This window comes from Leptonotus elevatus, chromosome 1 (genome assembly GCF_054856555.1).
Source record: "Leptonotus elevatus isolate MCC_2025b chromosome 1, RoL_Lele_1.0, whole genome shotgun sequence".
NCBI lineage: Eukaryota > Metazoa > Chordata > Actinopteri > Syngnathiformes > Syngnathidae > Leptonotus > Leptonotus elevatus.
This window is the reverse complement of record NC_141239.1, coordinates 30,716,649-30,743,965: the sequence shown is the minus strand read 5'-3', so window position 1 is coordinate 30,743,965 and position 27,317 is coordinate 30,716,649. Positions and strand designations below refer to the sequence as shown.

The 27,317-nt window shown below is 39.2% G+C and overlaps 1 protein-coding gene across 1 annotated transcript; it reads left to right on the top strand.

The window, feature by feature from the left end:
• The first annotated feature begins 301 nt into the window (after positions 1-301).
• Positions 302-9,409, top strand: LOC147181634 (uncharacterized). Its single transcript, XM_086099100.1, has 4 exons — positions 302-416; positions 1,253-1,406; positions 1,739-1,868; positions 8,818-9,409. Exons 2-4 carry the CDS (start codon positions 1,268-1,270, stop codon positions 9,062-9,064), a joined length of 516 nt encoding a protein of 171 aa, XP_085955226.1. The 5' UTR covers positions 302-416; positions 1,253-1,267; the 3' UTR covers positions 9,065-9,409.
• The last annotated feature ends 17,908 nt before the right edge of the window (positions 9,410-27,317 follow it).

Genomic DNA, 27,317 nt, shown 5'->3' with positions numbered 1-27,317 from the left:
ACCCCCAGTCTTTTGTTTTGCCTTATTTTTTTTTCATTATTCTGTAATGACCTCTTATCTGTACTACTCTAATGGTAGCTTTGTCAAAAGCACATACAAAAAAGAGGGGAAAAAAGCTATGTATATTTTTTTACAAATCGGTAAGTATTTTTTTTCAAAGACGTCCAAGAAGAACAAAGATTTTTTTTAAACCAAGCCGGAGGTGGTGAGCCTCGCCTCTAACCCAAACCACACTGTGGACCTAAAAAATGGTGGCCAGAACTTGACCGCAGTGTCCGAGTGTGTTTTTGACATTAAGTCTGCAGAAGGGTGTGTTCTGACTTCCTTTCGCTGAGCACTGTCCAGTGTCAAACGTGTTGAGAAGCAGACGACAAACGATCGGTCTTCACTCTTCAGGTGACACGCTTGTCCAGCAGGTACGTGTGCACGGATACACATTTATTTATTCATATAGCAGTAGCAGAGGTTTAACTTTAATTATCATTTTATGGGAACATTGTGTGCTTGCATGCTGGGATAGAGCATGTACAATTTGTTTGGTGGTCTCAAAATAACAATATTGCTTATAATATATTGTAAAATAAAAATATTTATTATCTTTTAACACCCATTATAATACTTGAAATTCAAGATTACAGAAATTTCTTCAAATTGTGTCATTAAACACAAGTGCGGGACTACGTTTGTCGGAACTTGGGTAAGTTAGGGTCAGGAGATGCATTCTTTGGCCAGCTGGACTTGACAGAAAGCAGTTCTGATTCATAATGGCTGAAATGAAATTCATGCAAGATTAAATCATGTAAGACTCTTTATTCAAAATGTCAAGAAATTTGACATTTTCAATACAATTTCAAGTCTTATCTCCATCTAACCCTTAAGAGAATAAAAAGAAAAACTGTTGAAACTATCAGGCGGTCACATTAACTCTAGTTAATGTAACAAGAGTAAGAATAGGGTTCCAAAGCAGGGTTTCAAGTCAGGGTTAGGGTTTTCAAACAAGAGTAGAGTTTCAAATTTGGATTATAAATGACAGTTTAAACACTAGGATGGGGTTTCAAAGTCAGCTTTCAAGCTATAGCGTTCTAAAGCAGGGGTTCAAGTCAGGTTTTAAAGATTGTATTAGGGTTTCAGCAAGTAGTTTGGGTTTCAAACAAGGATGTGGGTCTTAAGTTAGGGCACAGTTAGCATTTCAAATAGATTCCAGAAAGATGATGCATCCAGCAGATGGTGTCCTTACAGAGTGTTTGTGCAGGTTGCGGTGCAGACGATGGCCCAAAAGGTGATCTTGGCGGTGTTGGTGTTGCTGGCCATTGCCATGGCAACCGTGACGGCGCAGAGGAGACGCGCGCAGGCGCAGACGCAGACGCAGACGGCCAACGCGGACGAGTGGAACTACCGGGCTGGCTGTGAGCACACAGATTTGCCTCTCTTCTGTTTACCTCACGTCAGAGTGATGATGGTGGCAAAGGCAGAGGTGACACGCATTGACGGATCATTGAACGGGAAAAGTAGAAAACCAACTGTAAACATGAACAAATACAATACTGTAAATACAGATGTGAATATGAGAACTGAGCAACAGCATTGTGTGTAGCAAAAAAGAGGCAAGTATATAAATTGAAGCAGTGGAGTGACCACCATACACAAATAAATAACTGTGTATTATTTATGAGGAAAAACAATAGTCAGCACTCAGCTGCATTATATGTGGTGACAATATATAACATTCTGGTCCCAGCCGACAGGGTCAGCATGAGGGGTGTGGCCAACCTAACGGAGATTTTGGACAACTGGCGCTTCGACATCCTCAACCAGATGAAGGGACTCCTGCAAAACGACCACCAGTCCCTGCTGCCTGACTACGCCAGGTACCACCGCAACCCGATGCAACAACAAGAGCCCACCCAGTAAAGGGGAATATTGCCTACCAGCCAAAGAGTCCCCGCAGGAATGTGTTTCTTCCTCTGGCCTGGACATAAACACAGAGGGAGTGGCGGGTGCAATCTGGAGTTTGGAAATATAAGGTTATGAAATAAACAAAAGGAAGTCTGGTGTTTCCAGCTTCTTACCGCAGTTTGGTTTGGAGGGCGGGACATTATGATGGTCCAGTAGTTAAAATGACACGTTATTGCTCCCTTTTTCATGCTTTTATTCACCCAAATGGCTGCTTCAGCTTCTTTTCTTCTTGCCCTCTCATACAGCTCAAACTTCAGTTGGGTTGTTGTTAAAACGACATTTTCCATCCGATTTGAGTCATATTTAGTAAGCAACTAGCATGAGACACTAATATAGCAAGAAACATTGTTACCCCCCTGTGTTAAACATAATGAGCCCCCCAAAATATCAAAGTTCTTTGTCCACAAAGTTCCCGCTGAGGGTCCTATTAGGCCAGCGTTAGTCAGAAACCAACAGCAAACAGCTAGTAGTGCTAAACAGAAAGTAGAAACCTACCAAAATAAATATAGCTTGTAGTAATAGTTGGTAGCCACTAGCCAGTAGCAATAGAACAAGGATAGTACATACTTTCCTACAAATATAAATACAGTCAGGAGTAGTCTATTGCATATATAAATATTGTTGGAGTAGACAATATTAAGTATTGTACTCTTTGCGTGTTCAATTAACTGAATGGTGAGATTCTGTTGAAGAAGTTCCTTTGCAAAGGTTTTAATTACCAGAAGCCTCTGGTCCACATAAGACAAACCATCCAAGCGATGCTCTGTTCAAATGTGATCTTCCTCTTGGCTCACATCGTTATTTATTCACAAAAAGGGTTCAGAAAAAGGTCAGCCCACAACACACCTGGTTACAACTGAATACAAGAGAATCCGTTCCCATGGGTATAAATCAGATTAGAAAAAATACAATAATAATAAGCCTGACTCCCTTCCGACACAGCAGAATCCCCGGAACCTCCCTTTAGATTACGAATGAATAGACAGACCCGTTGCTCTTTCTCATGAAAGTAACACAGATAAGAATATAGGTCTATTCATACAGCCATACTGAGTTAACATAATTATAAACGGCTAAAATATAATTTAAAACTAAAAAACAATGTTAATAACTCATCATTCCCTCATTTGAGCTCTTGAGAGCTCAACACATTAAAACATTTTTTTTCAATGGTTGTGTGGTAAAAATAATTATCCTTAAAACATCCCTTTAGCAGAAGAGGAGGTAGTTTAGCAATCATATGACATTAAAAAACAATTTGATACATTTAAAAGATTTTTAGTGAAATAAGCATAGCATATGTGAGGCTTAACATAAAATGTTGTTCATTAAAAAGTGTCGCAATGTATCGGCAGACGAATATGTGTTCTTTGAAGCCATCTTGTGATGAAGTTCTTTGAAGGTCTTTTTTTTTTTTTTTTAATGAAAAGAGTGTCGCAATAGTTCGTCTCTTCTTTAAGAATTTGGGGTAGACTACCCAAATTCTTCGATTTGCCACCTGGGATTATTCTGCCCAAAATGTGACTGATCAAAGGAATGATTGCCCAAGAAAAGGCACTTGCTCTTGATCCGTTGACTGATGTCCTCAAACGGTGTCGAAACGGCCGCTCCAGAACGATCACTGGGTCAGCTGACGTGGCTCCAGATCGGAGGTGATAATATTGATGATCCAGTTGTGGAATTTCGTCTCTCCTTTCAACCTGAGAGCATCAGTTGATGAGATGGCCGAGCCTGGCACGTCTCCGGAAGCCTTGTAGACCAGATGTGGCATTTTCTCTGTGCAGAGAACTGCACAAGATTTCCTCACCAACCCCCTGGGGCCGTTCTCCTGAGTGCAAAAACTTTTCATTTTTAGTTTCTCATAAACTCACATAAATTTTATTTGGAGGAAAAAACCCTGATAGGTTTTGTTAGTTTGGGATTAATAAATGTTATTTGATTAAGATCCGTAGGTCCTGTGCTGTTGGAACAGGAAAAGATCTATTTTTGTGACATTAAAATAGAGCCCAGCCTTTGATTGAGTTGAATGACATTCGCTCATTCATTAATATAAGACAGAGCTTATAAATATTTATCTTTCAAATAGGTTTTGTTCAATAATAGGTAATTTTTTACCATGACTAAATTTGTTCTAAATTTGCATAACTGTGCCTTTCATATCTCTTATTCTCTTCCCAGAATCCCATGACCGGCCGAATCCTGGCATGCTGGGAAAAACTCACATATATTCATATTATCTATACTCTTTTGCAAACACTGGGCTCCAAACATTACATTTTTCAAATGTGATTCTGAGATAAAAGATATAATATAATATAATTACCTTCATTCGGCGAATATGCATTATTGTCCTTGCTTGCTTCAGACTTACTTTGCGATCGATTTCCTCTGGTAGATTTCTTCATATTCAAACTGTGGATTATCACTTTCAAACTCATCCTGTCAATTGGAGTGTAGGCCGATACCCCACAACCTTTTTAATTTCGTTTTTAAGTTTGATTTTAATTTTCTAACTCGTCTACATTGGTTAAATTCTTAAACATAAACTCCCTCATTTGACAAAGATCCACTGATTTTTTCAAACACGTCAAGACAAAGGGAGGACAAAATAGAGACCTCATTTCTCAAAAAACGTCATAAATAACTCAACCCTCTAAATCAGGCTATGAGATAAACAAAAGAGCTACAATACACTATAAAACTAAACATAAGCAGATACAACTTAAGACACTAATATATGATGACTTTGGGGCCATAAAAATAGAGGTAACCATATTACTCTAATTCATTATCTTCAAACTTCTAATCTTTTACATATTAGCGGGGCTCATAAAAAACACAGCACACAAAATATTTCTGGGATTTATAAATCACAGTGCTGTAAAAAAATATATATATATCAAACTTAGCCATCAAACTCTTAGTTAGTCTTTTACTTGTTACTACTCATTTTATTCTATTATTTATTTTATACTATAGCTGCAGCTGGACGAAGTCCAAAAAAGTTCCTCACGGGGAAAATAAAAATATATCATATCATATCATATTAATAAAATTCCCATTGTACCAATTCAGAAACTGATTCTCCCAAAAATATAGGCAAAAATTTAGTAGGCTATAGATTGAAATAAATTTTCTCAATCCCTCATTTCAAATTTACATATGTAGTTTTCAATTTCCTGAAATATCTTGCTATAGATCACAGTTCCCCACTCAACACATTAAAAATGCCTTGCATATCACTATGTAGCATTTTACTGAATGGATCACATCTCATTCCGACCACCAACTTTCTTTGTCCAGACCCCCAGCAAAAGGCAGGACGGCAGCTGTTGTCAATGTTCAGTCCTGGCCAGCATGGCGGCTGCTGTGGCAGCAATGTTCAGAGCAGGCATTTAGATTTCCTCTGGATGCAAAACAGCCATAGGGGAGAAGTCACTAGAATGAGGCGTATACACAGTCACTGGGCATTGAGGAATTTGAACATCATGTTTTTCTTAGGCACAGGACGAGAAGACTGTTGCTCTGCGGCTTTTGACCTTTGATCTCTGCCACATCCATTCAGACGCAGTCTGCAATGTGGATCCGATGACACACAGTCTTTCTGAGAGCTCACCTGATCAAAAAAAATGCACACTCGTTGATACAATGCATTAAAAATGCCAGACTGAGGATATGGGATCATAGCAAGACAGTTCACTCCCTGCTTTCTCAAAAATGTTTCATAAAAAACACAGCCTCTTTATTCATTTCTTTTTTTCAATACCCCTTCAAATAGCTACTAGCCATACAACGTATCAGCAGCTGGGGCGCATCAGTGAAGGCCATCAAACCCTCATCTGCCTTGGAACTCAAACATCAGTTTCTGAAATGACACACTCAGAAAAAAAAAACAAATATTAAAAATCATTATCAACATGTCAATTCCAAAAACATTCATAACTCCTTATTCAACTATCTTACTTCCAGCCACAGCTATAAAGATATAGGCATAATTATATCAACTCTCAAACAAAATGTCATTATTTTATCATTACTCTTTATTCATTTGTCCCGAAAAGGGAAAGTTAACAAATTAACCATCGTCATCAATCATTAAAGTGTAAAGATTTATTAGCTCAGTCACTAAAAAAATAAAAAATAAAAAAAAATAATAAAAATAAAACACTAATTTAATATTCTTTTTTCAAAAACTCAACAATATCTTTCAAATACTATTACTTATTTTATATTGTTTATCATTCCTCTCTTACCATTTTGACAAAGAAAGAGTCCCATTACGAGGACACATTATGCTAACAGCGCACAGCCCAGCCCCCACCTTTTTTTCTAACCTAGAAACGGGGGAAGGGGGGGGGGAATCTTAACTTTATAAATCGCAAAACCTATTTTATCATATTCCCATTAATAAAACAAACGCCACTATCACAACAGTCTCATCTCACACAAAAACAACACCAAACTTAGTTAAAAATATCGATGAAAAACAAACAAAATCACATTTATCACTCACAATGACAAAAATAGCCCCCACCTTTTTAGAAGCTAGGTCACACACTCAAATGCATACGCACACACTCTTCAGTCATTATAAAATAATAAACGGTGTTATTCCTTCAATTCGTTGTCTACAAATCTTATAGCATTTAAACCGCAGCTTCGTACGGTAATTTCAATAAACGGATAACTTCAAACAAACCACCCGTAAACAGCTCCAAAAATACTGGAGTCATTTTAGCATCAAATTCAGCCTTTTTTCATTACCAACAAAAAAAATACAAAAGTCTGACATACCATTTTGTCCAGCAAAAGCTTTGTATACAATCGATCCATAGTTCGTTTTTTCATTGTTCATCGACGCTTTTATTTTTCGCTGAACCGGAAGCGCATTCAGGACAAACCATTCTGTATCCGGGTCGAAATCGCCTCCATTTTGTTTGTAGTTATTGATGTATACATTCGGTTTTAATACAGTGACGTCTCACTTTTAGTATTAATAGTTCAATATGTTAACACATATGGCCACACACAGACAGACATAAGAATTACGTGACCTCTCGTTTATACACAGCGGTTACCCAATCCCGCTGAGCTAAACTGTTCTCCATATTTTGCAAAATTTCTGCAAGGCGCATTTTCTTAAGAAATTGTCACGCACTAACGAACTCAACCGTGGAACAAAAGGAATTCAAACGGGAATCCTGACCTCAAAACTACATATTGTAGAAGCGCCTACAAAATAAAATAAATCACGTAATCTCTCGATTGCAAATACAGTGATACAAAATCCAATCATCGCTGTAATCAACCTGGACCCCTTTCTGTTCAATTTCAAACAGGCGCTTTTTCAAAAAAACATATTACGTGTAAATAGGACTTTTTCAATAAGAGCCATGAACAAATATGATACTCGTCCCCAAATCGGCCAAAACTGCTTAAAAAGCAGAGCGCATACCATAATCTTCAATATATATTATGGTCTAAGGATTCTTCATAGCGTTGACGAAAAACAAAACAAATCAAAAAATTAACCACTATTTCTTCCTGTACAAAAAAAACTTCATCACTTCGAGTCTGCATCACGTCACCTTCAAATGCACCACTCCACGACGTGTTTAGTTCAAGATCGTCGGAATTATCAACTCTCTAACGACATCAAACTTTAACTTGTTCACACAGATCTCTTTTAAAATTTAGATAATTTGGAAGACGAAAAAACCAGCTGCAGCGGACCAGACAGACAAAACCTCTTCTACGTGGATAACAGTCTCCACTTACCGTACTTTATTTATTTAGGCCTAGAAGTTCCGCCCGTCCTTGAACGCCGCAGCTTGTTCCACGTCAGAATAACACCATCCGTTTGGTTCAACGGAGGAGACCATTCGTTATAATTCAGCGTCGGCGGTCACCATTTGTTGGAGTAGACAATATTAAGTATTGTACTCTTTGCGTGTTCAATTAACTGAATGGTGAGATTCTGTTGAAGAAGTTCCTTTGCAAAGGTTTTAATTACCAGAAGCCTCTGGTCCACATAAGACAAACCATCCAAGCGATGCTCTGTTCAAATGTGATCTTCCTCTTGGCTCACATCGTTATTTATTCACAAAAAGGGTTCAGAAAAAGGTCAGCCCACAACACACCTGGTTACAACTGAATACAAGAGAAGCCGTTCCCATGGGTATAAATCAGATTAGAAAAAATACAATAATAATAAGCCTGACTCCCTTCCGACACAGCAGAATCCCCGGAACCTCCCTTTAGATTACGAATGAATAGACAGACCCGTTGCTCTTTCTCATGAAAGTAACACAGATAAGAATATAGGTCTATTCATACAGCCATACTGAGTTAACATAATTATAAACGGCTAAAATATAATTTAAAACTAAAAAACAATGTTAATAACTCATCAATATCAAAGTCCTTTACTCACAAAAGTTGGTCAATGCCAGCTCCCGCAGGCTAACGGCTAAGTGCGCTAAAAATGGCTTAATAGAGTAAACACTTGCTTGCAGTCGTCTGACCGACCAGTGATGTCAATTCCCCATTAAGTAGCGATTGGCTGTCCTAAATGACATCATTGCCTAATTTTTAATAGTATTGGGCACAGTAGCCGAGGGAATAACTTAATGGGAGAGGCAAAAAAAAGTGAGTAAAAAACACCCTATAAAAAATATTTGCTAAATTTGTCGCTAATCGCTTTTGACAAATATGTCACCATGAGTCTTAGGAAAGTCGCCAAATTTAGTGAGAAAGTCAACAAAGTTGGCAACACTGCATCTGACTACATGCTCACTCAAGATCTGAATCAAAATCCTTTTGACACCAAATGTTATGTTGATGTGTCTCATCTCCGTCCAGGATCCAGCCTCTGTCTGACGCTCTGAATGATCTCTACAAAGAGTTCAACGCCCTCAAAGCTCACCTGGGCGAGCTGACGGAGAAGTTCAGCGCCATGGAAACCTTCATGGACGAAGTGAAGGCCAGCAGGGGAAGCGGCCAGACCCAGACGCAGACCCAGGGCCAGGCCTCCTCGGCCCCTGTGCCCAGGCAGACAGGCAGGCGAGTGATGAAGAAGAAGACCACCCCCGCGACCACCACTTCGTAGGATGACCATGATCATGTTTACACGCTTATTATGCTTTTTAGTGCAATGACCTCATAGAAAAAAAAACAGAAAAATATAATGAGTATTAAAATAAAAGTGCATTTGTTACTGCTACAATTAATGAGAAGCTAAAGCTATCGAGTAACCAGGGAGGATTTTGTCCCCTTCTGGAATCCCTTTGAGGGATTTGGTTTTGCCGCTGGATCTCAGCCCAACACGCTGAACCGCATCCAAGTCAGATTGTTTGGACGTGCTTGCTGCCGTTTTGCGTTGTGTTTCCTGCTGCATCACGCATACACAAACACGCATACATACGCTCCGCTTAACAAATAAAGTCAATTTTTGCATCAACATGGACATTGTTGTTCATTAAAAACAGGCTCGATATGAGACAGAAATACTGTTGCATGCAGACTGACCAATGACAAGTATGTGATGTAACCAATCACTGATGCTGGGTGTAATGATTGACAAGTCGACCGACCAACGAAGGCTATATCACTTCCAATAGGTTGACTAATTAACCCGTAGACTGACGAGCTTCTGCATGGAGAATGAGAGCCATATCATGAATGTTGCGTTTAATGACTGACATGTAAACTGACCAGCGACGCGTGTTGCCTCAATGCTCATACGTACTGTATCTGCGCGTCCTCTGCGGACCCTCGCTGCTCATCTCCTGCATGGAGTGAGATTGAGAGCAAGTGCAGATTATACACAGTTACAGTGAGTCCCTCGTGTTAATAGGATTGCTCATGTTTGCCCCTATGACTCTGATGTCACACCAAGTGGGTCACAGCTCACAAAACCCAAAATAGCTTTGAACACTTTTGGTTGCCTTTGGATAAAAGTATAAGTAGACTTGGTGCATTCTCCTGCAAAGTCTTGATCAGGACTTGGTCTCAAGTCCTCAAAATGTTAGTATTGACTTAATCTCAAACCCTCAAAGTATTGCGTCGAGTCTTCGGACTTGATTTAGACTTGGTTTCAAGTCCTTAAAAGTCTATTAATTTCTCAAAGTCTTGCTTTTCACATTTGATCAAAGTCCCCAAAGTCTTGATCTTGACCTATCAAGTCATCAAAGTCTTGATTTTGACTTGGATTTAAGATTCAAGTCAAGATCAAGACTTTGCGGAACTGAGACCAAATCTTTAAGAATTTGAGACGAAGTTAGAATTGAGACTATAAAGACTTGATGAGACCAAGACTTCAGGACTGGAGATCAAGTCAAGATCAAATTTAGAGGACCAAAACTTTGTAGACTTGAAATCAAGTATCAAGGAATCAAGGAAAAAGACTTTGAGGACTTGAGACCAAGTGCAGACAAAGACTTTAAGGTCTTTTCCTAGACGTTGTGGAGTTAAGACCAAGTCAAGACCAAGAATTTGAGGATAAGACCAAGGGGTCAAGGACCTGAGACCAAGTCAATATAACATTTTGAAAACCAAGACTTTGAGGACTCTAAAAAATGACTTTCAGGACCCGAGACCAAGTCATAACCAAGACTCTAGGAAAGCCAGAGCCGTGTTCTTGTCGCCTGTTTTCCCAGTCATTAACTCATTCACTGCCATTATAGACGTCAAAAATTAATTTTAATTATTTCTATTAGTTTAACATTTTTTCCCCACTTTTGTTAACAAGAGTATGAAAACATATACTTTTTTCAATTGTATTACAACAGATATACAATTTGTGATTAATCCTGAGTTAACTAGTAAAGTCATGCGATTAATTACGATTTTAAAAAAAATTGCCTGACGCCCCTAATTTTTAATCATCTTTTTTTCATAAAAAAAAGATTATTAAAAAAAATACTAAAATGATTTTTTTTAAATTACAAAAAAAAGAAGATTATTAAAAATGAGGGGCGACAAGCGATTACACTTTTTTAATCATAATTAATCACATGACTTCACTAGTCAAAAATTGTATTATATATATATATATATATATATAATTATTATTTTTTTCCCTCTAGGTTTTCATACTCTTGTTAACAAAAGCGGAAAAAATGTTAAACTAATAAAAATATTTAAAACAAATTTTTGACGTCTAAAGCCGTCTATGGCAATGAATGAGTTAAGAATTAAAAACACAATAAACAGTAAGAAGTTTTCTGTGAGTAGTGTGACAAAGAGTGCAAATCAGGCTGAGCCAAGCAGAGAATCCCTCACCTTAATGGGGAAGTGTCATGCGGATGAGTCAAGGAAAACAGCCTTTCGTCCCTGCCTGTGATTCACGGTCCTGGAGTGGCGGCGGCGACTGCTCACATTTCACACATTTCACACATTTCACACATTTCACACATTTCACACATTTCACACATTTCACACATTTCATTGTCAGTGGGGTCGCAGGATCAATAATGAATTTCATGCCTTGTGGCGTCAGCGACGCGCCCCACCGCTGCTCACCAAATATCTCCTCATGGTCTTCCTCATACGTCCTGTGCCGTCACCACTTCTTCTATTGATGTGGGAGTTTACGCCTTATCTCTCCTTAAATGCCGAGCAAAGGACGTGAAGTTTGGACAAAAGGCATGGTGGGCTTTTAAAAGCACAGGACACAGGACAGTTGTGGAAAAATAATATTTATTAAAATAAGAGACTTACTTGCGAGAGGTAAATATCTGCGATATAGAGATACCATTTCATGAAATAGAGAAATCAATAATCAAAAATCAAATAGCAAAAATTCAACAAAAATTGATGCTACCGTACACACTTCACAGGGCTCGTCTGTCTTCCTTGAAAATGGATGCAGATAAAAAAAAAAACATTATACAGTCATATGTCCTTTTTACCACACTGCAGATCAGATGTGAACTGTCAGGGGTCTCTGACCCGCGACATGTCTCAGCCGAGCGCCATAATAATGAAACACCTCCGTGGATGGTGTAATACTAGCACATTATTTATGAGGTGAGGTGGCAAAAGTTTTGTACCCAAAGTTCTGGGTTTCAAATGAGACTTTAAAATGTAGGTTTAGACTTTCAAAGTTGGATTTCAAGCCAAAGATCAGTGTTTAAAAAGTGGGTTTTCAAGACTATGTTACAATTTCAGGCCAGGGTTGGGGTGTGAAAATTTGGGTTTCAAATTTGTCTTATCAGTAAAAATGTGGGTGTTAAAACGGGATTTTCAAGTCCAGTTTTTAAATTTGCGTTTCAAACAGGTGGTTATGGTGTCAAATTGGGCTTTCAAGTTTAATAGCCTACGTTTAAAGCCTGGGTAAGGGGTAGGGTTTTAAATAATGACTTAATGTTTGTTTGTTTGTTTGTTTGTTTATTGAACATATAAACCTACAACAGAAATGCTACAATTAAAATAAAAAGATTTCAAAGAAAAGTTTTTGTTTTTTTTACATACATGGTCGTCATTAAGCGCAGCATACATGTTCAAAAGTCATGTCAAAGTTTCTGTCTCAAAGTAGGCTTGCAGGAGGACCCATTGTGAACAGTTAAGGTGTTAATCTGCTAATTAGAAGATGTTGAAGTCATAAATAGTCAAATAAAAAGGCTATTGTAAAGATACTTTTGTTATAATGAGCAGCTTTAAGGTTTCCAGGGAGGTTTTCAGGCAAAGGTTCGTATTTCAAGCCTGCATTTTTAAATAGGGTTTCAAGCAAGTCAAAATTAGAGTTTGAAGATGGTGTTCGGGTTTCAAATTAAGGTTTCAAGCCTGGGTTACGGTTTCAAGTTGGGGCCGTTGGTCAAAGAGTTAAAGATGGACGATGAAGTCGTGATGAAAGCTTTTCTTCTCCTTTATTGAAGCTCGTGTTGCCTTCACACCACGCTGAGTATGTACATGTGCGTGCATGTGTGTCACATGACTCCACGGAGGCAATTTTGGTTGGAGCATCTGCTACCTTCTTCAAGTTAACTCCATGATCAACAAAGTCCTTGTGTGTCTGCATCAATGTCATCAAATAAAAAAAATACAATATTTGGATGTTTGAGGGTTTCAAGCAACAGTTAGTGTCTCATTAGGGTTTCAAATCAGGGGTGGGGTTTTAAGTTAGGGTTAAATACCTGTTTTTGTGTTTCAAACAACAAGGTATCAAGCAATGGTTAGGTTTGCAAATCAGGAGTAGCGTTTCAAGACAGGCCTAATTTAGGGTTTTAAAGTTTTAAGTTGGGGTGTCAAGCCTGGGTCAGGGTCTCAAACAACAGGGTATCAAGCGATGGTTAGATTTTTAAGTCAGGATTAGAATTTCAAATTAGAATTCCAAGACAAATTTTCAGGCCCAAGTTAGGGTTTTAAATTATGGTTTTGAGACAGGGTTGGAGTTTCAAGCCTGGGTTAGGGTTTCAAACAACGGTTGGGAATTCAAATTGGGGTTTCAATCTAGAGTTAGGTTTGGTTTCAAAGTATGGTTTTGAGACAGGGTTATGGTATTAAAGTGGGGTTTTAAGCCTGGGTTCAAGTGTTAAATGAAAGGAGAATAACCAACAAGATTTTGTTGTGTGTCTTCATCGAACTTTTACGGATCTCTGAGGACTTTTTTTGTCCTTGACGTCTTCTGCACCGTCAGTTTGTCCTTCCTGTTTGACCCATCGCCACCGTCTGTTAAAGCGTCTGTTAAATGTCAGCAGGACAGGGAACACGATGGGCGCCACACTAATGAGCCACCTTTTTTTATTTTCCTCGACTTCATGCTGACGTCTCGTCATCATGTTGTCGTTGGGTCATTTTAGTCGCCACGCTCCAGCCCGGGAAGCCGCACAATTCATGAACGGAGCGGCCCAGGATCTGAGGTCTTGTGGGACTGGTTTGGATTAGATGCCCTGACAGTGAGACGAAGGGATGATTACGCCGCCTGACCAACGAAAAAACTAAAACTAAAATTCAAAAAAACAATTTAGTTAACGAAATAAAATAAAAACAAAAATGCTTTTTAAACAATGAAAACTAACTGAAACTACATTTGATGTTTACAAAACCAAATAAAACTTTCGCTTTAGTCTTTGGTAATCAATTTAATGCATGAGCTCTTGGGGATGATTTCTTTTGATATTAACCGGAATAAGGACATTTGAAAGTGTGTCACACAAAAGTGATGTCATCTAGCAGCAGCCAAAAGAAAAGCACCTTCAGATGACGTTGCTCCCATGGTGTTGTTTAAATATTGCGCACAAGTAATACACACAAAACTAAAACTAATACTGAAACTAACTAAAACTAAGCATTTGTGAAATAACTAAAACTAATAAAAACTAACAGAACTACCCTGAAAACTAATTAAAACTAACTAAATTTAAAAAACAAAACTCAGAACAAAATAAAAACGAACTAAAATGAAACATTCCAAAACTATAATAACCCTGCGCCTGACTCTGCGTTGTTTGCGCGACAAGACTGCAAAGAGCACAAAAAGCATCCAGGGAACGTGAAAATGTTGCGTGAATGCAAAATAATAAAAGCAAAAGTCAAAGTTTTCCCAAAACCAAACGGGATAGTATAGTTCTTACTAAAAAGGAATGACACATTTCCACCTAAAGTTCCAAGAGTTTTCAGTTCTTGCCAAATTCATTTCAACAAACTCAAGTCAAATCAAGTCATCTTTAGTATATAGTGCTTTCAATCAGCTGCAGCTGTGACAAAGCTTTTACAGAACAAAAAATATAATACAATGTTTAATTCCGTGTTTTTTATTTTGCTGTAGTACCAATACTTTTTTTGACACTTTTTTTTTTTTGTAATACATCCTTTGAGTACATCTTACACTCCTACTTCCATGTGCTTCCGTCCTTCACTTTTCTTATTCCTAAATTTAAAACTGCCAAAGACTTAAGTCGCACTTATATCCCTGGTTATGAACGTTTTTGAAAAGGTCATAAAAGATATGGTTCTTTACCTTATAGAGGGAAAATTAGACCCATTACAGTTTGCCTATCAGACTGGTAAGGGTGTTGATGAAACTTTATATTTCGGACAAAAGTGTAAAAGCACCTGGAGAAACCAAAATCCCATGAAAGGATCCTGTTTGCTGATCTTATTTTAAGTGACCTGCTCAATTTTTAGTGCTGCTTTTTAGCAAATAGAATCCAGCAGGTGTTGGTGAATGGACATATGTCCAGCACCAGGCTTTCCAGTACAGGGTCGCCCCAGGGTTGTGTCCTGTCTCCTTTGCTTTTCATCATGTACACAGGAAGGTAGTTATATTGTAAAATGTTCAGATGACACCGCATTCTTGAGCCTTCTTCAAGGACAAGCCTCAGATCATGGTCAAGCCTTACTTGCATTTGTCAATTGGTGTGAAGATCATTTCTTGGATTTAAATGCAAAAAACTAAGGAGCTAACAATAGATTTTAGGCGGAATAGTGGTATGCCAAAACAAAGCACTGTCCATCAACAAAAAGTGAAAGTTGTTGAGTCCTACAAGTATCTTGGCACTGTGTTTGGCTCAAAACTGAAATTTGATTGTCAAACGTGGTCAACAAAGATTTCATTTAATGAGGAAGTTGAATTTGTTTCATATCTGTGACACAATCCCAAAACAATGTTATCACGCGTTTATTGAAAGCCTTTTGACACATTCTTTTATCTGCTGGTATATTGGGTTGTGTTTGAAAGACAAGACTAGCTTAAACAGCATTGTCAAAGTGTGTTCCAAGATTATCGGAGCTTGTCAGAGAGACTTGGGCACAATTTGGGAAGACCAAGTAGCTATGAAAGCATAAAACAATTATGATGCCTTCAGGTCGACGTTACAATGTGCCCCACAGGAAAACCAATCGGTATTCAAAGTCCTTTATTCCCTCTAAGCTTCTAAACGCAGACCATGCTCATTCTAAATGATTGGCATATTTATATTTTAAAGGAGTAATGTACTGAATTATTTGTTCAGCTGTTTTTATTGTTCTTATTTTGTCCTGTTCTTATTACTTAAAAAAAAAAAAGATCCTATTGTATCTTGCTTATTTTGTTCTACAACTGCAGGCTTTTTAGACCTAGACATCTCTCCGCGTCACATGCTTTGATGTGTGTCTTGATATATGCTGCTTATTCACCTATCTGTTCATGAAAATGAATGAAATGAATTGCCCATCGTGGGATAACTAAAGTTGTCTGAATCAGAACTTTTTGCCACCACGTCCACAAGGCAAACCTGCTTATCTCTCATGGTCAGCTCCGGTGGTTCTTGGAACTCCCAAGATGACCACATTCTGAACAGTATAATCTTATATATAATCTCTCAGTAGAATCTTTCTGATAATCTATTGTTCAATGAGCATGATAAATAATATATCAATAAGTAAAGTTGTTTTGTTCATTTATATTGTCTGATTTTGTGACGTAGCCTACTTCCTATTTTTGTATTGACGGCTATTGACGTAAAAAATTCATTTGAACTATTTCTATTGGTTTAACATTTTTTTTCCACTTTTGTTAACAAGAGTATGAAAATCTAGAAAACATTTTTTTATTGTACATTTAGAACAGATATAAAATGTATGATTAATCCTGAGTTAACTATTGAAGTCATGTGATTAATTACAATTCAAAATTAGGAGCGTCGGGCAATTAAAACCGTAATGAATAATATTCGTGAGTTAACTCACGATTAATCAAAAATTTTATATCTGTTCTAAATGTACAATTAAAAAAATGCTAGGTTTTTATACTCTTGTTAACAAAAGTGGAAAAAATGTTAAATAATAGAAATAGTTCAAATGAATTTTTGACGTCTGTAACCGCCAATGGCAGTGAATTTAGCACATACTGTTGCATTGTTTACAATGCTGGCTTAATGCTCATTCAAGAATGCAAACGTTTCGATAGACAAAACAACAATACTCACAGGCATATATTATTTAACTGTGCACAAAATGACTAATATCACTTCATCTTACTGAGTCATTTAGTTGTGAAATTCTTCTTTGGTGCCTGTATGCCTATATTATACTGCCCCCTGGTGGCCAAGGTTTACACAACAGAAAAAGTTGGATATCTATAAATAAACAAAGTGTTGCTATATGAGTGGTGTGTTTATGCAGTCAGAAGGTGACCTCAGCACGGTGTCGAAGCATTTTCGCCGTGTTGAGGTGATTGCATCATTTCTCCCGGTTTCATTTTCTCAGTCAGCACGCTTCCATCAGATGCGCAGCCAGCCGACACTTTGACTTGGCAGAAAAAAAACCGTTGACATGGGAGAACGAGAGAGCGAGAGCATCCACATGAGGGGACGGCCTTCAGCATTGCATTAATCACAGTCAGCAAGAATCTAAAAAATATACTGTATATATGCTTGCTGTCCCGAAAGACGATGACAGCTCGGGTTGCTGGTGACGGTCGCAGGATGTAAGCCACCTTTTTGTGAACCGTACAGCAGCAGAGGAGGAACTGGTACGTGTTGAAACAAAATCAGGCCGGAGCAGAAATAAGCTATAAAAGTATTACAAGCAGGCGGCACGTCTTGTTTGTGTTAAGACGAAGCAATATGTCTCCCTTGACAAGCTCCACAAAGACTGACACTCTCGCAGGCAACACAGTACTCGTTTGGTATTTATATGCAGCACACGCACACACCAATGACTGCAATTCACTTTCTTGTTTACATGAGGACAGTTGACAAATCAAACAGAAACAGTCCTACAATCACAATCAGGTTTACACTCAATTTTACATTCTGAATCAGATTCTCACTGCATCTGCACTTTAGAATCAGATCCAGATCCTCAATGCATTTTACAGCCTGATTTGGAATCAGATTTAGATTTAAAACAATATTTAAATCTATGTGAGAACTGGATTTGGAATAAGAAACAGTTTTAGAATTGATGTTACTTTAATTTGTTGGTTTTGAAATCAAAATCAGATTCAAAACGCATTTTATAATCAGATTTAAAATCCAATGTAGCATTAGAATGAACATTACAATCAGAATCAGTTGTATAACCCATTTTAGAATCAGATTTGGTACCAGAATCAGTTTTAGAATCCACATCTGAGTGAAATGTAGAATCAATTGTGAGAACAGACTCAGTTTAGAATAATTTTAAACCTTTTAAAATCAGATTAAAAATCAGGCTTAGTTTTAGAGTTCATGTCAGCTAGGTGTAGAATCAGTTTTAAAATCCGAACCAATTTTAGAATCCAGTTCGAAATCAACCGGACTGTAGCACAAAGTCATCTAGAATACGACAGCTCATCCAAGATGTTTTTTAATATGTAATTGTTATTTCGGTATTGGAGTGCTTCCACTTGTTCCGATGTAATGGCTCAACAGCGCCCCCTCTTGCATGCAGCAGCTATAAATACTGTAGTTGAATGTGCTGCAGGTGCCCCCAGTTCAGTCGTCGTCAAGGTGAGCTGAGAGCGCTGCACACTTGCTACACTTGCCAATAATGCTAATTTAACAATTTATTTATTAGTATGCTGAAGGCCTTGTTAATTGACGAGTGCATGTCCTGTTTGTGCAGGAAGTAAACCACGAGTCAACAAAAGTCACGTCCCTTATCATTTTAATTATACAACGCAATGCAAAAGACCAAGCGATTTGAGCTTCCCACCAACTAAAAAGGGTTATAAATATATGTATGGATTTAAAAAAACTGATATAGAATTAGAACCCGTTTTAGAAACTGAATCAGATTTAGAATTAGTTTTAGAATCAGAGTAATAACCGGATTTAGGAAAGAGTTTTTACAATCCAGATCAATTGTAGAATCCTTTTAAAAATCAGAATCAGTTTCAGAATTAGAATTATATTTGGTATCAGTTTTACAATCAGAATAATAGGAGAATCAAAATTTGCTTTAGAATCAAAATTGGATTTAGAATCAGAATCCGCTTTAACTAGTGGGGAAAATAGCAATAGCAATATAAAAGGGATGGGTTTTAGGATTACAATCAGTTTTGGAAACAGAATCAGTTTTAGAAACAGAATCAGTTTTAGAATCTGTTTACAATCAGATTTAGATGATCACACTGAGTGCAGACATGGCACCTGTAAAGACCCGATGGTCTGGGACTGGATTAGCAGAGAGTGTGCGTTGCTTCGCTGGAAGCAGCGACAACTGCTTGGAAAAGATGACATTTTCTTTTACTTTTGTTGCCATTTGGAGGCCAAATAAGCAAAAGTGGCGTGAATAGCAATGAGGCCGCTTTGAAGTCATGATGTTTTGTTATGTTATGATGTTTTGTAATAACGTTCAGTTATGATGTTCTGTTATGATGTTATGCTATTATGCATGTGAAACCCGCTGTGCTCTATTGCTTCTGCTTCACGCTTTCATCATTTCCCGCATCCTGAAGGAATGCAAAAATATCAACTTCTGTTGCAACGGCCAAACATTTTCACAAGTTGTGATAATAATGAAGCAAATGAAGTGAGGAAAGAACACAGAGATGAAATGAGGATACAAATCTTGACGCATCGACACCTACATTTCTATTAATGCCACCACTTGGAATTCCTGAAACTAAAATATCCAGAATTTCTTTTACAAGCCAAATATGTTTTAGAATCCTTTGAAATTCTGAATCAGTTTTAGAATCTGAAGCAGATCTAGCACCAATTTCAGAATTGTCATGAAAAGGGGTGCGTTGGAGAGGGTGGACCCAAATGCGGGGAGACATAGACTGGAGGAGACAAGAATTGCGAACAGTGAGAAGCTTTATTGGAACAAGTGGGGACGGGTGAGAGGACAAGGACTGGACAAGGACTGGACAAGGCGTGACTGGACGTGGGGACGAAGACGACATGGCATGACTGGACTGGACTGGGTGTGAGAAGACTGGCTGCTATGACTGGACTGACTTTTGCCATGACTTTTACACCAACACTAATGAGAAACACCTGGGAAACACAATAGGGTGAGGGCACTGATTGGTCAAGCACACTGGGAAGGGGAAAGACACACAGGTGGATGTAATCAGACATAATGAGACAGGGGAAACATACAGGAACACAAGACAAACACAACAAACACACCAAAATCAAATCAAACCCTAACCCATACAAACAAAACCGAAACGTAACAAGAATCATAACAACGTGGGAATTATAATCAGATCCCAAAAGTGTCACAATCCAAATCAATTTTATATTCCTTTCAAAAATCTGAATCAGTTTAAAAAACGCAACCCGTTTTAGAATCAAAGTCTGAGTCCGATTTAGTATAAGTCTTAAAATCGGAATCAGTTTTAAAATACATTTTAGAATCACCTTTAGAATCAATTTTGCAATCACAATCACTTTTAAAATTAGTTTTACAATCATAATCAGATTTAGGATCATTGCCAGAGCAGACAGCAAACATGGCATCTGTAAAGCTGACGTTTGGCCATTGAAAGGTTCGTGGACGTCTCGAAAGTACCAAGCCAGTGGCAGGATCTTTTTTTTATCCTGAAAAAACACCCCAGTACTAATTTTAAGACAGTAGTTCCCACAATCCAAACACACAGAAGTCCTAGGTTCCATCTCAAGTTCCGTTAGCGCTTGCTACGTGTAGCTCTGGTGTGAAGTGTGAATATGAAGCAGCTAAAGGTAACCTACAAGAAAGAGTCAATGAAGTCTCTTCAGTGGGGAGCTCATCAATGTCGCCTTTTGTATTCCGTCAACACTTCATCATGCAACTCGTGTGTCTGTTTGTCTTTTCTAATGCGTGTTTGTTTGGGTGTGTGCGCGCGTGTGTCATTGATCTAGTGTGCATCGCTGTCCTGATTTGATGAATTCTGCCCCCGCTGGCCTTGGGCGGACTAATTTGAAACAAGGTGAGCGGAGGAAGAGAAGAGGAGGAGGAGGAGGACACGCTCGTCCTCCTCAAGGACGCCAAAAGCGCGGCGACGTTCCCGCCTTCCTTCGGAAAAAATCTCGTCCGCCAGAGATGACGAGGACACGCTCACAAATGCCAGGAAAACTCAAGTTTGGACAAGAGTATTAGGACATGTTCGGGAAGGGAAAAAATATTATAACATGGAGTTTTAGACAAAAGTATTGAGACACTTGCAGAAAGTGGAAAAAAAACCAATGTTGGAGTTCAGACATAAGTATTGGGACACATACAGGAAGTGAAAAAACAAAGAAAAATGTGGAGATTGGACAAAAGTTTTGAGACGTGCATAGGAAGTGAATAAAACATTGGGACACCACGGCAAGGAAGGAAAAGATGGAGAAAATTTTGAGTTTTAGGATAGCTACACAAAGGAAAATGTTAAGTTTTTGGACAAAAGAAAGGGAACGTTTTGGAAAACGTAGAGATTATTTAGATAACTGCAGGAAGTCAAAACAGAAGTGTGTGTTGTGACATTTCTGAACAAAAGTATTGGGACAAATACGGGAAGTGCAAAAAATTTAAGAAAATGTGGATTGTGGACAAAAGTAGTGGGACCATTTCAGGCAGTGAGGAAGTAGACAAAAATGTGGATTTCGGACAAAAGTGTCAGGATATCCGTCAAGAGTGAAACGTGAAGAAAATATGAAGTTCTAACAGAAGTAGTTGGGCACACTGATTAAGTGAGAAAGTACAAAAAAAAAGAGGAGTGGACTCTGGACAAAGGCATTTGGACACCTTAGGGAAGAAAATGTAGAATTGATGACAAAAGCATCGGGATAGGTACAAAAGAAAATAAAAATAATACATTGCCTAATATTTTGCATCAGTGTCTTAAAACACAGAAAAGTATTCCGTGTTGTCCTTTTTCCCCTCACAAAGACTTGACTGACATCACATGACCCAAAAGGATTGAGAACAGACAGAAATGCTTCTTTCCTGCTCATAAAGTCATTTCCTGTCCAATCGGCGGGCCGGGCTTGGTCTTTGTGATGGCTGATAAGGAAGGAAAGCGGTAATTGCAATTGACCTATTGGCTGTCGGTTGGCTGGACAGCTCGGACAGACTCATTATGGGATGGAGCAGGCATTTACCTGAGCGGATCCCTGCATGCACTGCACACAAGCACTGTGTTCAAATTCGACCTATAGGGTTAAGTGTACCTAATGATGTGTCTCGTGAGGCAATAGAGAAGAAACCATTTTCTCAAGCTGACTGAAGCAGTTTGAAGAGCAGTCGCCATCTTGTCCTTTGTGGGTGCTTGCCAGAACCATGACTAAGGGGCGCAGCAGGTGTGCGCCACATTCTCCACCTGAGAGGTCGCTCATTTGCAGCCAGAACGAAGCAGCTGTGAAATGAAAATGGCCACCAGAGTGATTTCTTTGTCTCTTCGAGGCTATCGTGGACTTTTGCACCGTGGCGATGATGCTCATTAGGGGGCCGGCACACTGGCGACCAATCTGTCAAAGTCAATGAACCACCACGCAAAGACACGCCAGCCGGCGGGAAAGCAGCATTTGGGCAAACTAACACCACAGGAAGTCCCATTAGGACAAATATACACAATGACAAACTTTTTGGGGGGAAAACACTATCCTCATTCTCAATCTAGGTCTCATTCAAATTATCATTATTATTATTTTTTATTTTTATGAAATCGGTTTCTGAAATGGACCTGATTCTAAATGTGACTCGAAAAGTGATTCTAATTTAAAAACTGATTGTGAGTCAAAATCTGTTTCTAAAACGGATTATGTTTCTGGAATGGATTTTCAATGTGATTCTGATTCTTTTTTTTTTTTTTTTTTTTTTTTTTTTTTTTTTTTTTTTTAAGAGCTCAGTATTGTTCATTCGGAAATGTCATCATCATTGCTCTTTTTTTTTTTTTTTTTTTTTTTTTTTTAATATATATATATATATATATATACACATATATACATACATATATACATATATACATACATACATACATACTTTTTTTTTTTTTTTTTGTGTGTGTGGGTGAGTATGTGTGTGTGCGTGCGTGCGTGCGTGTGTTTGTTAGCTCACCAGAAAACCTATTAAAAAAAAAAAATCTTATACCGTTCACCTAAATCGAACACCAGGAGACCCGAGGGGACCGAAGAAAACCAAGGAAGGTGAAATCCAGCACCGACCAGACACCCCCCACCAGAACTCCTCCCCAGCCCAAGAAACATCCAGACCCCAACAAATCCAAAAAACATAAAGTCAGGGAGGCCTCAAGAGACCAACGGAGAGACCGAGAAAAGGAAGGAAGGACAGACGAAGCCGCGTGAGATCCGAGACACCAGCCTCCACCGATTCAATAACCTGAGGAGGAAACAGATTGTGTCTGAGTTTCGGTAGATGCTGGTGTGGTGGATCTGGCATGCATGAAAATCTCCACCAAAGAGGGGAGCCGTCGACCCCCGCCGGAACAGAGCAAGCGCAACACCTCAGGGCCCCCCAGGCCGCGGCAGCGCCAAAGGACGACCCCCGGGCCCCACCAGGGCCACCGGCCGGAGAGCAAACCCAGGAGCAGGAGCGCCCCCCGCCCCAACACGGCCCGCGCCCCCGGCCCAACGCAGCAGGACGGGGCACTGCAGGCCCACCAGGCACCCCACCGGCCCCCAACCCCCGCCCCCCACCACCCCCCGCCCCCCATCCACCCCCCGCCACCCACCCCAACCCAGCCCCAGCCGCCCCCATGCCCCCAATCCCCCAGACACCCCCCACCCCCAGCACCCCCCCACCCCGCAACCCCCACCACCGCCCCCCCCCCAACAAAGCCGCCCCCCCCCCCCGACCAACCGGCAGCCCCCCAACCCCCGACCCCCAGCCCCCGGGGACCACCCGCACCCAGGCACCGGCGCCGAAGAGGGGCCGGACAGCGGAGCGGAGATTCTGATTCTAAAACAGATTATACTGTAACCAATGTAAACTAACTGTAAAAGTGATTCCGGTTTACAAATCAATTCTAAAAAGGTGATTTGAATTTGAATATGGATTCTGCAACTGGTTTTGAATCAAAAAGGGATTCTGATTCTCAATGTGTTTCTAAAACTGACTTTGATTCCAAATTCAAATCTGATTGTAAAAATCATTGAAAATCATTATAATCCAAATACACTGGATCCTAAATTTGAATGTAAAACTGATTCTTATTCTAAAAGGCATTCTGATTACATACTAAAATGGCTTCTAAAAATAGTTTGTTCTGGTTTTAAAATGGATTCTATAACTGATGGTGATTCTAAGTCATCTTTTAAAACTAACTGTTTTCAAATCCAATTCAAAAATGGATTCTAAAGGTGATGCTATAATTTAATATGGATTCTAAAACTGATTGTGATTCTACATCTGATTCTAAAACGGATTCTGATTCAGATCGTGATGCTAAACTTGATTCAAAAACTGATTACGATTCCTAACAGATTCTCAAACTAATTGTGATTCTCAACCAATCAATTATTTGATCCAAAATCTGATTCTCACAAGGATTCCCAAACTGATTTGAATGCTAAAACACGCCAAAATCTATGCAGAATCATGTGCTGTAGTTAGAAAGCTTCTGATTGGATGATGATACAAAGGCGCAAACATAAACGTCGCTCGCGGGTAAAATTGTCTTGTATGTTAGTAGGAATAGTAATAAACATTTTTCTTTTGTTACAAAGTCCAGCCTGAAGTGTGTGTGTTTGAATAAAAATATTAATTAACGAACATTGAATAAACGAACCACGAAATTCTGAATGTAGCCCCTTCATTTCAAGATTGATACGTTTCCGTTTGTTACCTTGCTTTAAAAAACAGACGTGGTGCTCCTGGAGGGACAAATTTGTTAACTTCAGCATTTTATTGCTCAAAACAAAGCCAATCCTTAATTTCTCCATGGAATTTGAGGTCACTGCTTTGGCACGTATTTTTGGGGGTCAAACTTTCGCAGTTGCAGTTGAACAATTTGTTTCCCCCTTCCGCATCTGAAACAATGCCTTCAACACATGCTCCTAAATCCTCTGACTCAGTGTCAACCCTCAAATGGGAATTAATGCCACCTTGACGTCACAGTTGACTTTTCACACCGATATGGATTCTAGCCTCGCGTCAGTGCAGCTCTGCATACGCACTGTGCACAACAAACAACATTCCAATGAGCACAGGTCCGCACTAACAATAACAACAAATAAGTCTGAGCAACATTAAAGATAAAATAAAAAACTGATTGTCTCTCACAGGAGGTAAAATGAAATTGAGTGCATTTAGGCGCACACTTTATCCACACATTTAAACACATTCATTCCGTACATTTGCATAAATGTCTTTTAGGGCCCCGATAAACAACGTCGGGGCTGCCCGCACGGACACCTTATTGCAAAGCCGAAGACAAACTGAGCGCGCAATCGATCGGTAGCTTCATTTCACTGGAAACCGCTCTTCACTCTTCTTTAGCCTGTTAGTCGAAGTGTGCATGTGTGTGTGTTGAGCAGCAAAGCGTGAAGACAACAATTAAACACACACACACAAAAATATCCAACACCACACTGCTGAGTTAGCATGTTAGCTCATGGCTAGTAAAATAACACCGCAACGAGCAGCCTCACGCACCTCGTTAGCCGCATTAGCTCAAAGTGTTAGCATTCCACAATCACTTGATTGTCAAATACTGTCAATCAGTATTGTATCGGGGCGGCCTGGCTCAGTGGTAGAGTGGTCGTCTTCCATCCGTGAAGTTGTGGCTTCGATCCTCGCCCGTGGTGACCATGTCATAGTGTCCTTGAGCAAGACACTGAACCCCGAGTTTGTGTGTGTGAATGGGTGAATGTGAGGCATCGTAAAGCTCTTTGGGCACCATAAAGTGTAGATAAAAGCGCTATATAAAAAGCAGTCCATTTACCAGTCAGAGACTTGGTACAATTAAAAGTTGTATAATACAAGTCAGTGTACTAATCAGTGGAATCACGAAAAAGGATCAGTCAATGAAAAATCAAAACAGACTAAGAAAAACGGATTCAGAGTCTGGACTTGTAGCTCAAAAACTGATTTTGCTCATGATGCATTTGCTTAAGCCGACCCCGATATTAAAACTGATTCTTATCCTTAAGGTGACTAGGATCTTAAAACTGATTCATAGTCCAAAACTGATTGTGATCCTAATATTGATTATTGATTCTAAAACTGAATTCTGCCTCTTTAACTGATTATGACTCAGAATGTGACTCTGAATCTGATTCTTGGTCTTGAACTGAAAACTGTTAATGAAACTGACTCAAAGACTGTTCTTGTTCATAACATGAATTTGAATCCTATATTGGACTCTAAAATCGATTCTTATTCTAAAACTGATTCAAATTGTGAAGCAGACTCTAAAATAGGTCCTGATGATAGAACCAATTCCTTTACTACTACTTGCTGGCTTGTTGGCTTAGCATAGAAACAAACCCCACAGGTGCTTCTGTGTATCCATTAGATTAGACCTCTTAATGATTAGATAGGTGACTTGAGGTAGGCCGTTGTGTCGCTGTGACCTGTCCTGTCCTGTCCTGTCCTGTCTACCTATCGGCACTCTGTCGCACTTATCCAGCAGAAACCAATTAAGACCATCAGGTCACCCATTTTCACATGGGCTAAGGTGAGCCATCCCTCGTGTGGGTGGGTGGGTCAAGACAGTATAAGAGTAGAGACTATTTTGAATAGATTAGACCTTCTTCCGCATACTAAGAGAAGAAGGCTCCACAGCTGTGTAATCGATCTTTCTGGCATTCAGTAAATAGTTCAACTGAGAACATGCAGTCCTCTGGTCATTACTGTTAGTATAGTATCAATCGTGAGCATTGAGTGCAAGAACCATTTGGTGTGTGTGCGTGCGTGCGTGCGTGCGTGCGCGCGTGTGCATTAAGTGGATTTTGTAGTGCAATGTGATGCTATTGAACAAATGTCACCTAAATAACTAACTAAATGACTTTATTTACCTAATTATCTACCTATTGGCTGCTCATTAGGCACTTTCATTAATATTTGAACATACTCTGAATGGCACGATATATCACTTTAAGATGTGCCTCTAACTCTTTAGGAGAGGCACTACTAAAACTGCTTCACAGGAAGTGTATTAACGTCACTACTTGGCCGTTGAACAAAGGGAGTTTGCGTACTTGGATGCTGGACCAGAGAGACAAACCCTCCAAGGTTAGCTCAGCGCTAGCTAGCTGTACGATAGACACGACAGACGACATAGATGGACAACACAGATGGATTTAAAACTTTGCCAGATGCGAACCCCGTTGTTTCCGAATGATTTGTACTTTTCACAAAGAATGGTGCAAAAGGAAAGATTGGCTTTGTGGATGTGCTTCGATTAACTGGTTTTTTTACTTTACATGGTGCTCGGCATTGCTATTGCTAGCTTGATTTAGTGAAGAATGAGGATGTTTTACAGGGAGATATTTACTTAATTACAGTTTCCTGCCGTCCGGGCG